Source organism: Malus domestica, chromosome 05, assembly GCF_042453785.1.
Source record: "Malus domestica chromosome 05, GDT2T_hap1".
NCBI lineage: Eukaryota > Viridiplantae > Streptophyta > Magnoliopsida > Rosales > Rosaceae > Malus > Malus domestica.
In genome coordinates, this window is record NC_091665.1 from 26,544,513 (window position 1) to 26,555,585 (window position 11,073).

The window sequence follows — 11,073 nt, forward strand, 5'->3', positions numbered from 1 at the left end:
ATTGCATGTTTGTAAATAGACATCACATTGAATAAGATGCTGGAGTAAACTAAACTAATTGGGAAGATGAATATATTAAAGGAGTGTGATATCAAAACACTTTTTTTTACTTCACACTCCTATCTAATTTTCGATCACCGAATCGGATAAAATGAAGTAAATTAACTGATAAAAATTAATAAAAAGTGTGTGAAAAGTAAAAAAAATGTGTATGTGACCTTTTTGTAATTGCAGTATTCCGTAATAAAATAAAATGTTTGAATTCTTATTATTTGCATATAAATAGCAAAATCCAGTGTACAGAGTAAGACCTAGGTCTGTAAAGCAACCAAGCCCCTTCATCCATGGCCTGCACAATCGATTTCCGCCGCCTAGACGAAGGCTTTGGCGGCAAAACCTACAAGCGCAAGAGAAACCCCCAAGCCTCCGACGAAGATGCCTCTGTCTTTGGCGGCGCTGCAATGGAAATCGATGACTCGTATCCACCTCCAGCCAAGCGGTCGGCGGTACCCTCGTCTGACAACCCTGACAAGCCCAGCTTCGGGAAGCCGAGCTACGACGGCGTCATCGCGGGAAAAGTCTCCGGGCGGAAGTGGAAGCAGCCAAGGAAGCAGAGGGCGTCGGCGGCGCAAGTTAGCCGAAAGGGGACGACGTTCGAGGAGAGGGCAAAGGCGAAAGAGATAAAGAGGGCTTACAGAGAGAGAATGACGGAGCTGAAGGACGAGATCAAGAAGAACAAGGAGGAGAAGAGGAGGAAGAGGGAGGAGAGGGAGAAGAAGAAGAAGGAGAATATCTTGAGGTCTGGGACTAAGCTGCAGGTGATTTCGAACCCGAAGACAATCAAGAAGATTGCAAAGACGAAGGATCGGAAGCTTCTCCAGCCGGTTCCGGAGCATTTGATAAACAAGAACAGGAGGAAGAGGAACAAGAACGACGACGAATAGGTTAGTCAGTTCGTTTACTTTTCGGTTTTTATGTTTGGGGTTGGATTCAATTTTGATCCTTTGTGTTTGTTTTCAGAGTTGCTATGTTCTAATATAGTTTCTTTCGTATGCGAAATCTTTTGCTTGCTCGAATTTTGCAGTTATGAATTACTTATGGTTGATATTTATTCGATGAATGGAAAGGAAGAAAAAGATTAAGGTACTGATTGTGAGTTGTATGATGGTGTTGATAGATTGGTGTTTCGTTTCGATACTTCAAACTATTTGCACAATACATGTATTTTGTTTGTAGATTGTATCCATATTGCCGGCGTTAATCGCTGTTATCCTGTTAGTAATAGTTGGTTAAGGTGTTAAAAAAATCTTTTATTTATGCGAGCAAGCAGTGTTGGTTTGTTTGGACCTGTTTCGAAGGCTTCATTTTCACTTGGTTACAGATATGGGTGACCTAGTTGACTCAGAATTAGCTTCTGTTTCGGCTTTTTATTGTTCTTGTGCCCTCTTTGTGCTGTCGACGGGATGGGATAAACCTCCTAGTGTTCTTAACTTAGTGTGGCAAAGCCAAACACCTCTTCATAAAGTTACTGATTCTCTATTATAATGCATAAACTTGTATCTCGATAGGTCTAGTTCTAAACTGTATGGATTCAAGAAATGACATGCATTTTCGTTGATGTTCATTCTTTACCCCTTTCTTTCTGTTGTGTTTTTAGGTATTTGTCTCAGTAAAAGAACTCCCAAGTGCAGATTCTTGCTTCAAAAAGTGTTTTCGAGTTGAAATAAGTTGCATATACCTGTTTTTGCAGTTTTTCTTTTTCCTAATCCTGTTTATGTTGCTCTCTTGTATGTTCGAATATTTTGAGAGCTTGTCTGCAGAACAGTTTTATTCATTAGTTCAGTTGAGGGTGTCAATCTCTCATATTCGTATTTGATTAACTCATGTGATGAAAATTTTGGATTCTCAAATAAAACTCCAAGAAGCATTGTTGTAGAAAGCTATTACGTCGACTTTGTGTTGCTTGATCTATGGTTATACAATATTCAGATCTGTTAATACTGCCTTATCAGTGTGTGTTCTCCGCTTTTTTGCATCATGCAACTTTGTCGTGGACAAATTTCACTTGAAAGAAACTGTCTATTGCTCAAGCAACAGATAGAGATGGTATCTATATACATTTTTATATATACTAAATTTATCATGTTTCATACTGCTATATTCATTTTTCTGTTTCGAAGTATGTTTTCTGAAGTTCTTGTTGAATTTCTTCAACTTCTGTATTCGAGTATATGGTCTGTCCTTGATTTCCCTTATCTTGGTTAGCTTCTAGGGAGGTTGTTAAATGTGGAACACTTGTTAAGGAACCAATTGTAGCAATGAACGCTGCAACACTTGCTGCTGCAGTCGCTGCTTGTAGACACCCTGCTAACATTGTAGGTGTCTACCTCACGACCAGCGAGTGAGGCAGCAAGTGTTGTAGCGTTTGTTGGTATTGCTACTTTGGTTAAGAGAGATGATATTTTTCGGTGAAATATTTGCATGATATGATGTCGTTTAAAGTGTCTTGAACAGATATTACATCTTTGAGAGTAAATAATAGTTACTTGTAAGGGTTTTATTTCCATAAAACTGTAAGTTTATGAAGGACTAGGAATGTAGAAGCTAACAAAACTGTAGGGTTTATGAAGGATTAGGTAGGTGCCCGCCAGAGGATTCCTCCACCAAATCTGAAACTGCCCGTTTCACGGCTGGGCAACTAGCAACGGCGCGAGGCAATTAATGGATCTATTGTAAATAGCGGCCATGGTTTTGATGGTCTGCGAAATTAGGATTCAAGAGAGTGGATGAGTGAAAGTTTGGACAGTGTTGAGCTTGGAATTTTTGAGGCCCGGGACGAGCCCAAAAATATGCCATAACTTTATATAAGAAAAAATATTTGTTTTCACATGTAAGATTTAGATAAAACTATACTTAGTAAAGCACTTCAAACTCTATTTAGAAACACGAAACAACTAATTTAGTATGTACTACGAGTAGGGAACAAAAAAATCTTAGCTTACAAGTAGATAGATCAAGAGTCTTGTTTCCCTTCTATCAGAACTTTTAAAGTGTTTTTATATAAATTGTGAGATGTTTTTTTTTCTTGTTTACTAACCTTGTTAGTATAGGACTAAAAAAATAATCATATTTTCAAGTCTTTAATTGATATTTGTAAGTAATGAATGAACACTAAATTAACTATTTGTGACACGTCATATGATTTGCAAATTTGGTCTAAAAATTTGGTCTACACATTACTAATGTTAGACTTGAACTGGAATGAATGTTTAAAACTCAAACCCACATAGTTACTAGCTAGTAGTTAAAAAGATATTAACAACAAAACGGAAATTTGTAAATATTAGAAAGAATAATTATTGGAAAGTAAAAAAATATAAATTAATACTGGGGACCTCTCTTTGTTTTTTGTTTTTTGTTTTTTGTTTTAACAAAAGGACCTCTCGTTAATTTTAAACAATTTTATCGATTTCAAATCTCAGGGACCAAAGTGAGGAGTTATGCAAATCTCATGGACCATTTTGGCTAAAAAGCCTTATATATAATTATATAAGTTAAAAATAAACGAACGTACGAATAAATGATATATAACTATGAACATTATATTATTAATAGAAAACAAATAAACGAGATTGCTGAGATGGCTACAACCTGATGGCTACATTTTTTACTAACCTATCATTCATACTTAACTATAAGTTATATTTCTAGGGTGCAAAACCTAAGAAACTCTAATTAGGATGGCTCAAATCCTAAATTAACAAGCAAACTCAAATAATTAAATGTAAGACCATGAGTTTTCAGGGTCGAAGTAAGGCATATCAGATACACATGCCTCAGAAGTTTGGTTATGGACTCAACAACCTCTATTGCGAAGTTGAATAAACGGAGCAGTGATGCCACCATCATCATGTTTAGGAATCAGTGGGCAAAGTCCGACGACTTCACTGAGAGTGACCATGCTTGTTCCGGAAGATACATAAACCTAATCCAGCAAGGAGTTAACAGGTTTCCTATAATATTGGAGTCCTTACAATCTAAGGACTAGCATGCGTCACAAGTAATTACACTCCTAAGATGATGCAATATCTACTTCCTAGATATCCTCTAGGGTTCTCCCGTTTAATAAGGATTTCTCTATAATAAAAGGTCATCTCCTCGATTGGTATAAATTCACCTTTCTAGGGTTATCTCTGTATCAATCCTAAACACACCACTCGCTCAGATTTGTGTCAAGTCTTCCGTTAGCTCCAAGTACTCCATATATTTTCTTAGTGTCTCTTTCCAAGTCTTCCTAGGTTTTTCTATTTTCCTTTTACCTTGAGTCTCTATCTCATAATTGCATCTATTAACCTGAGCATTTCTAGGTCTTTGGTGCACATATTCAAACCACTTAAATTGATTTTCTATCATCTTATCTTCAATTGCGGTCATTCCTAGTTTAACTCAGATATTCTCGTTCTTAACCATGTCCTTTCTTTTATGCCCATTTTGCACATGTTAATGCTTAACCGCCAAACAATGTGTGCCATAAAGCGTTGTTGGCGTTATTGTCGTTCTATAAAAAATTTCCTTGAGCTTTAGTGACATACGTCGGTCCTACAATACATCTGATCCACTCTTTCACTTCATCAATTCAACTTGTATGGATGGCAACTAAACATATTGATCCAAACTAGACAAACAATCAAAGGAGAAGTCGGAGAGGCAAAGAACGACAGACAAATCAAGTAGATTAAACCGTAAAGGATCAAACATGCTCTAATACCAATTTGAAAAGATGATCTATGAGGTGTAACTTAAAAAATAAAATGTTCGGATCATTGAAGTTCGATGTTGTGTGAGCTCACAACTAATTTCCATTTTCAAAAATAGGGATTCCTTCCCATATATATATATATATATATATATATATATATATATATATATATATATATATATATTATAATAACTTTAAGTACCGTGAGAAGGCAAAACTATCCATTAAACAACTTGGCTTCACCTTCTCCGTTTAATACACGGATTAAATTTTAGTTGGCACTGCTAGTTGAATTTATGCATATTATTACTAGTCTTTGTCACAGTTTAATTAATTTACTAGGCGGGCGGTTGACCTAACATCAAGTGTTTGCTTAAGTACTAGGGTTTCTCTTGGATACACTACTTCACAGTTACCAATAGATAATAAGCACGTTTATCAATAATTTAAATAATAATTTAATCATCAACTTTTATATTATTTAATTTACTAAATTTTGTTGGTAAATTTAGTTTCTTGAACATTACTCTTTCCCAAAAGGGTATCTCAGTGCAATCTCCAATAAAAATCCCTAAACAGTGACAGGGCAGCCAATAATGATAAAGACTAGTCTGCAATCATAAATATTTCACCATTCAGAATCTCAGATCGTCAACTGAATAAAATTGAACTAAAAGCCAAAAGGATGAAGAAAAATAAAGTCGTGACGTGGTGTCACTCCGACAGTTGGATACTTCGGATGGCGGTGATTGAAAGTCTGGTATGGTAAGGTCAATGTAGCCAAAGTCTTGGATCTGGTTAGTAGAACCACACCAGTTTCTTGATTTAACAATAATACGAAGACCACTTACTAGTCAACTTCATCGTGGTCGGCTGGAGAACTTCACACTACTTCGGGATAAACTTGCAGGTTCTTCAATCACAGTTTTCATTTTTTTGCTAAATTATATAAAATATATTTCTGTTCACACATTTTTTACAGCGTTTAGTGAGAGATCATTGCTTGCAAATTAATATTTATCAGTTTTAAATCATTCATGCAATGATAAACATGGATAGTATATATAGAAATCTGAACTACTGATACATAGTTCAATGGAAACTAGTATTTTTCGGAGATCTTTAAGGAAGGGAGTTCAACTTAGGTGAAAGATGGCGAGCACATTGTTTAGGCCAAGTGGCCTACCAAATGTTCTCGTCTGCGTGATTTTTTCAATGTTAACTAATTACTAAATTTATAAATAAACAAAAAAATCACAATTAGATTGCGTTTTTATAAACCAAATGTTGTAAGGCATGGTCTGAATTTGTAAGAATCCGTATACAAGGATATTGATGCGTGGTCAATTAAATTGTGTCACTTGTAAAAAGCTATTAATTTTTCATGAAATATGGGGTTGCTTTTCACTTACAGGGACCCAAGAGAACAATGGTCAGAAAAGGGTAAAAAGCAAGGGAGGAGACTGCGGAGTACAGTAGTCCAAAGCCTAACCCTCCACCACATCCTCCCACCTTCAACACCTCTAAGTCTCTCAGTCTCCCCAGGTACCGTACAATCATTTTTCAGGTGTATAAATCGTATGTGTCAATACTTATACAATCCTGGGATTGATAAAGCAATTTTCAAAGGGTAATGCTATTCTAAATAATAGAGTGTCATCAAGTGTGTTAGTAAATTTGAGCAGGTACCAAAAATGTATTTAGTGCAACACTCGTGAGTTAAAATTTAATAAGGTAATTACCAAGTTTTAATCAATAGTTAGTAGAATGCATGTCATCTACTTACCACTAAACTTCTTTTTATCCTGCCGGGCCCAAAATTTTAATCAGGGGTGCAAGCACGAATTATCGCCGGAAGAACCTAAGGTTGAAAGAATTTTTTTTTTGATACTGTGACAAATTATTTTAGTATAATATGGTTTTCATCTCTTCATCAAATGTTTTCATGCCTGCCAATTATAGTACAAACTAGAAATTAGGCCCGCGCGTTGCCGCGTGAACCAGCTGTTTCAGGCGTTATCGGATGAATGAAACATATTTAAGTTGAATAAATTCCACACAGTTATGAACAAACAAAGAGATACAAGAGTGAATGAGGTCGATAAGATAAACAGCTTTGTTTTTATATACATTGAAGTGAGTTGGCACATAAACACATTTTACAATGAGTGGGAATAAACTGAAGAGATAGTTTCCAAAAAAGTTCCGTTTCCTTAAGAAACAGAAGAAACATTTAGTTCACGCATATAATGTGTCATGCAATGTATGCAACCATTTCAACAGGTAATTAAAAATAAAAAGCGTTGAGAACTTGTTCAAGTAGCTAATTTTGTAACCACAACTGTTCAAAGGCAAAAGTAAGCAGAAGGTTGTTTCCATACGAAACTGAAGAAACAGAAGCAAGCTGCAGTCTACACATATTTTGCCCCTGCAGTTAAGACGACAAAATATATGCCCTGCAGCCTACATACCTCACTTGTGCAACATATGCCTTAACACTGGAAAAACATCAAAAATCGAATACAAATTTGTAAATCAAGGGCGGATTTTGTTTTACATTTTTATAATCAAATCAAGTGGCAGTGTAGCACGTAAAATTACAAACTTGAAGCAACCAGAGAGAACATAAATTAAGATGTAGAGATATCCTCAAGCGAAGTGTTACCGACACTCCAAAAAGTTCATCATAAACTTGTCGATGTGCAGTTTTGTTCTTATATTTTATACAAAAACTTAGAAATGTTGGACAACCAAAATGCAAATTGAAAAAAGACCCATATCATGAAAACATAACAACAAATTACCTATATCAAAGAATGGAAAAGCGTCAAGAAAACGCATGAAATCAGATAGAAAACATAATATTGGACAAAACATGAATCGAGTCAATGAAGCAGATACTAACCAGCATGCTACACTCTCCAATTTTGGTACTTCTACCTATTACTCAGATTCCTAGTAATCATGAAGTTACTCAGATATCTAGTGAGAATGGTGGAGCTACATCTTATTCAGTGAATCACTCTGAGAAGTTAAGTTCAAGTTCATGGAATCTTCAAAGTCAAGATAATGTAATGCATGATACATCAGGCCATACTCTTTCCACAACAAATGATACAACTCCTTTGCTTCTTGTCTTCAGTCCAGAGCAACTCTAGGTGATACTTCCATTCTCTCCACCTTCATCTCCATTTATTACAAAACATACAAACATATTTGGTTCTGTGCATCATAATTATGAAATTCAAACAAGGTTACAAACAGGTGCAATTTCAAGAAAAAATTATGCAGCCTATTTAGCAACCTTTCCTGAGGTTACTTCTTTGGATATTTTGGATGATTTCTCGAGTGGTTTTTCATTCTTAGCTGATGTAACTGATATAGAGAAGCCTAAGACTTTTAAAACTGCTAGTGTCAAGATAGAATGGCAAAGAGCCATGCAAGATGAGTTTGATGCCTTAAAAGCATAAGGAACTTGATGTTTAGTTCCTCCTCTTGTTGATAGAAGTATCATTGGAAGCAAATGGGTATACAAGATTATTTCCAGGTATAAAGCAAGGCTAGTTGCACAAGGGTATAGCCAAGAGCAAGCCTTGGACTACTCTGAAACGTTTAGTCCTGTGGTGAGACACACCACTGTGAGAATGATTCTTGCTTTGGCAGTTCAATTTGGTTGGAGTTTGAGGCAATTAGACGTTAAAAATGCCTTCTTACATGGGGAATTAGAAGAGGAAGTCAATATGAAGCAGCCTCAAGGGTTCGTTGATTCAAAACATCCAAACTATGTCTGCAAGTTAATAAAGTCACTCTATGACCTGAAACAAGCACCACGAGCTTGGAATTCGAAATTCACTAGTTACCTACCTACTTTGGGATTTGTTACATCATTATCAGATACAAGTCTGTTTGTGAAGGAAGATCATTGGAATGTTATTATACTCCTATTATATGTTGATGATATAATTATGATTGGTTCCAATGCTTCAAAGATTCAATTAGTGATTACAAACATGGCTGCAATTTTTTATCTTAAAGATATGGGAAAACTTACCTATTTTCTTGGTCTCCATATCCAGTATAATCAAGATGGGTCTATATTCATCAATCAATCTAAGTATGCACGGGATTTGTTGAAAAAAGCTGGTATGGAACATTGTAAACCTACATCTACACCTTCCAAACCTCATACTTAGTTGATTGTGTATGAAGGCATACCAATGACAGACCCTACTCTCTATAGAAGCTTGGTGGGTGCTTTACAGTACTTAACATTTTCTATGCCTGATATAGCATACTCAGTGAATATGGTGTGTTAGTTCATGAACAATCCAACAGACTTGCACCTTCATTTGGTCAAGAGAATTTTGAGGTATTTACAAGGTACTATTACTTGTGGTTTGAAATACACAAACAGTGAAGATATGTTCATAATAGCCTATTTAGATTTAGACTGAGTAGCAGACATCAATACTAGGAGGTCAATAACTGGATATGTGGTGTACTTAGGTTCTAATCCTATCTCATGGCAACCCAAGAAGCAGTCCACTGTCTCAAGAAGCTCGACAGAGGCAGAATATAAGGTAATAGCTCATTGTGCATCTGATATTTTTTGGATCAGATCATTGCTCAGAGATATGCATCAGTTTCTTCCCTCACCTCCTTATCTTCACTGTGACAACTTGTCAGCACTTGCTGTATGTTCGAATCCTATTTTTCATTCTAAGATCAAACATCTTGACACTGATTATCACTTTGTAAGGGAGAAAATACAAAAAGGTGATCTGCATGTTCAATATATTCCCACAGAAGAGCAAGTTCCTGATGTTCTAACTAAAGGACTACATAGTCCTGTATTTGTAAAGCATTGTCACAACTTGAGCTTGGGTTCACATTCTGCACACTCCAGTACTGCAGTTCAGGGTTGTTCACTTGCAGAATAGCATTGCAGGGTTGTGTTTTTTTTTTCTTTTTAGCTCCAAACTCTGCTAGTAGTATCCTAGCACAATTTGAGGGGGGAGTATTAACCAATTGACACTTGTCAGTTGTCTATTCGTTATAGTCACCATCACTCAATTAGTTAATATTGTTAGAGAGTTAATTACAAAGGGTATTATTGTAATAATCCCTGTAAAGGATTGTAATAATTCATAGTGTGAAATACAAAGTCTTCTGAAATTCCTTCACCCATAAGCTTCTATCCTCCTCCTTCCATTTCTTCGTTTCTCAATTTCTCAGTGTTATGAGTGATTAGGTGGCTGCGTTTGCTTTGCTGCTGCTTTGTTGTTCCTTTGTTGCTATCGTTTCAACTGATAAAGAGTACGTTTTTCTCTGCCTTTTGAGTCTTTGCCAAATCCTCACCACACCACGAAAATAAAAATCTGCTTGCTTGCCTACGTACATCCGATCACGCCAACACAATAACTTTTTATTCACAGGTTAAAAAAATAAAATGGCATGTCACGAAGATCATGTTGGGTTTAAAGAAACAAATGATGGATTGAAATAAATATTCTCTTTAAATAATTACCATGCAAGCATTAATGTCGACAGCTTTTGGGCATGGAATTTAAAGATTTGCTCTCTTTGGTCTCTTAATATATTTCCAACATGCTTCCTTCCCGTGATCTAACCTGTACATAGGTAATGCTTGACCCCTACTATCAAATTCTCTCCTGTGGCCATATCATCTTCTTATCTTTTTCCCTAACTTTTTCTTGTGATTTATTCAGTTCTTCACTAATTGTTTTATTCCAGATTTCTTCAATCAAGAACCATGGTTCCTGACTCTCAGTTAAAGATTCTTCAATTTCCGATTACGAGTTTGATTCCAAAGTCCTAACTTTTGTAGAAAGGGTCTCAAAACTATGACTGAGTATCTTCAGAGAGTCAAGCTGCTGGTGATCCCAATCCCTTAACTTCTGTTTGGGTCCATTGCTCACAAACTAATGCTCATATTCCTTGTGTTAGGAACGGCAGAAAGTACAAACCTTTCGTAGGTGCTTATGTAATTAGCGAAAGGTCTTCTTTTTCCTGGAGTTTATGTCAAAGAGATATATCCTCTCCCTCTCTCTCTGATCTCTATACATACATATACACACACACACACATACATATATAACATCGATCTCTTTGAAATGTTAAATTCTTATTTGAATATGCTCTTGACCATTTTTGTGGTGTCATTAAGGGTATATTACATAATTTATCTTGTGGCTAGCTCAACAAATTAGTGTTGCTGTTTGATCTTTAATCATAAATAACATGCCAACATTTTGTAGATTTTTAATGGCCCTGGTGGTAGAGCTGCAACTTCT

At 35.9% G+C, this 11,073-nt stretch overlaps 1 protein-coding gene across 5 annotated transcripts; it reads left to right on the forward strand.

Moving 5' to 3' along the window:
* The first annotated feature begins 274 nt into the window (after nucleotides 1–274).
* Nucleotides 275–6,408, forward strand: LOC114824861 (uncharacterized). 5 transcript variants are annotated; one of them, XR_003773289.2, is made up of 3 exons: nucleotides 275–944; nucleotides 1,085–1,143; nucleotides 1,658–1,939. XR_003773289.2 is itself a non-coding variant. In XM_029102282.2 (2 exons), exon 1 carries the CDS (start codon nucleotides 345–347, stop codon nucleotides 942–944), a length of 600 nt encoding a protein of 199 aa, XP_028958115.1. In that variant the 5' UTR covers nucleotides 277–344; the 3' UTR covers nucleotides 1,658–1,939. The 5 variants fall into 5 exon arrangements, 3 of the variants coding, with proteins under 3 accessions (XP_028958115.1, XP_028958116.1, XP_028958117.1); XM_029102282.2 differs by lacking the exon at nucleotides 1,085–1,143 and having other exon boundaries at nucleotides 277–944; XM_029102283.2 differs by lacking the exons at nucleotides 1,085–1,143; nucleotides 1,658–1,939 and adding an exon at nucleotides 6,174–6,408 and having other exon boundaries at nucleotides 283–944.
* The last annotated feature ends 4,665 nt before the right edge of the window (nucleotides 6,409–11,073 follow it).

What these genes read in the sequence shown, in the direction of transcription:
- LOC114824861 (XM_029102282.2), top strand. Translation starts at nt 345, where the DNA reads ATGGCCTGCACAATCGATTTCCGCCGCCTAGACGAAGGCTTTGGCGGC.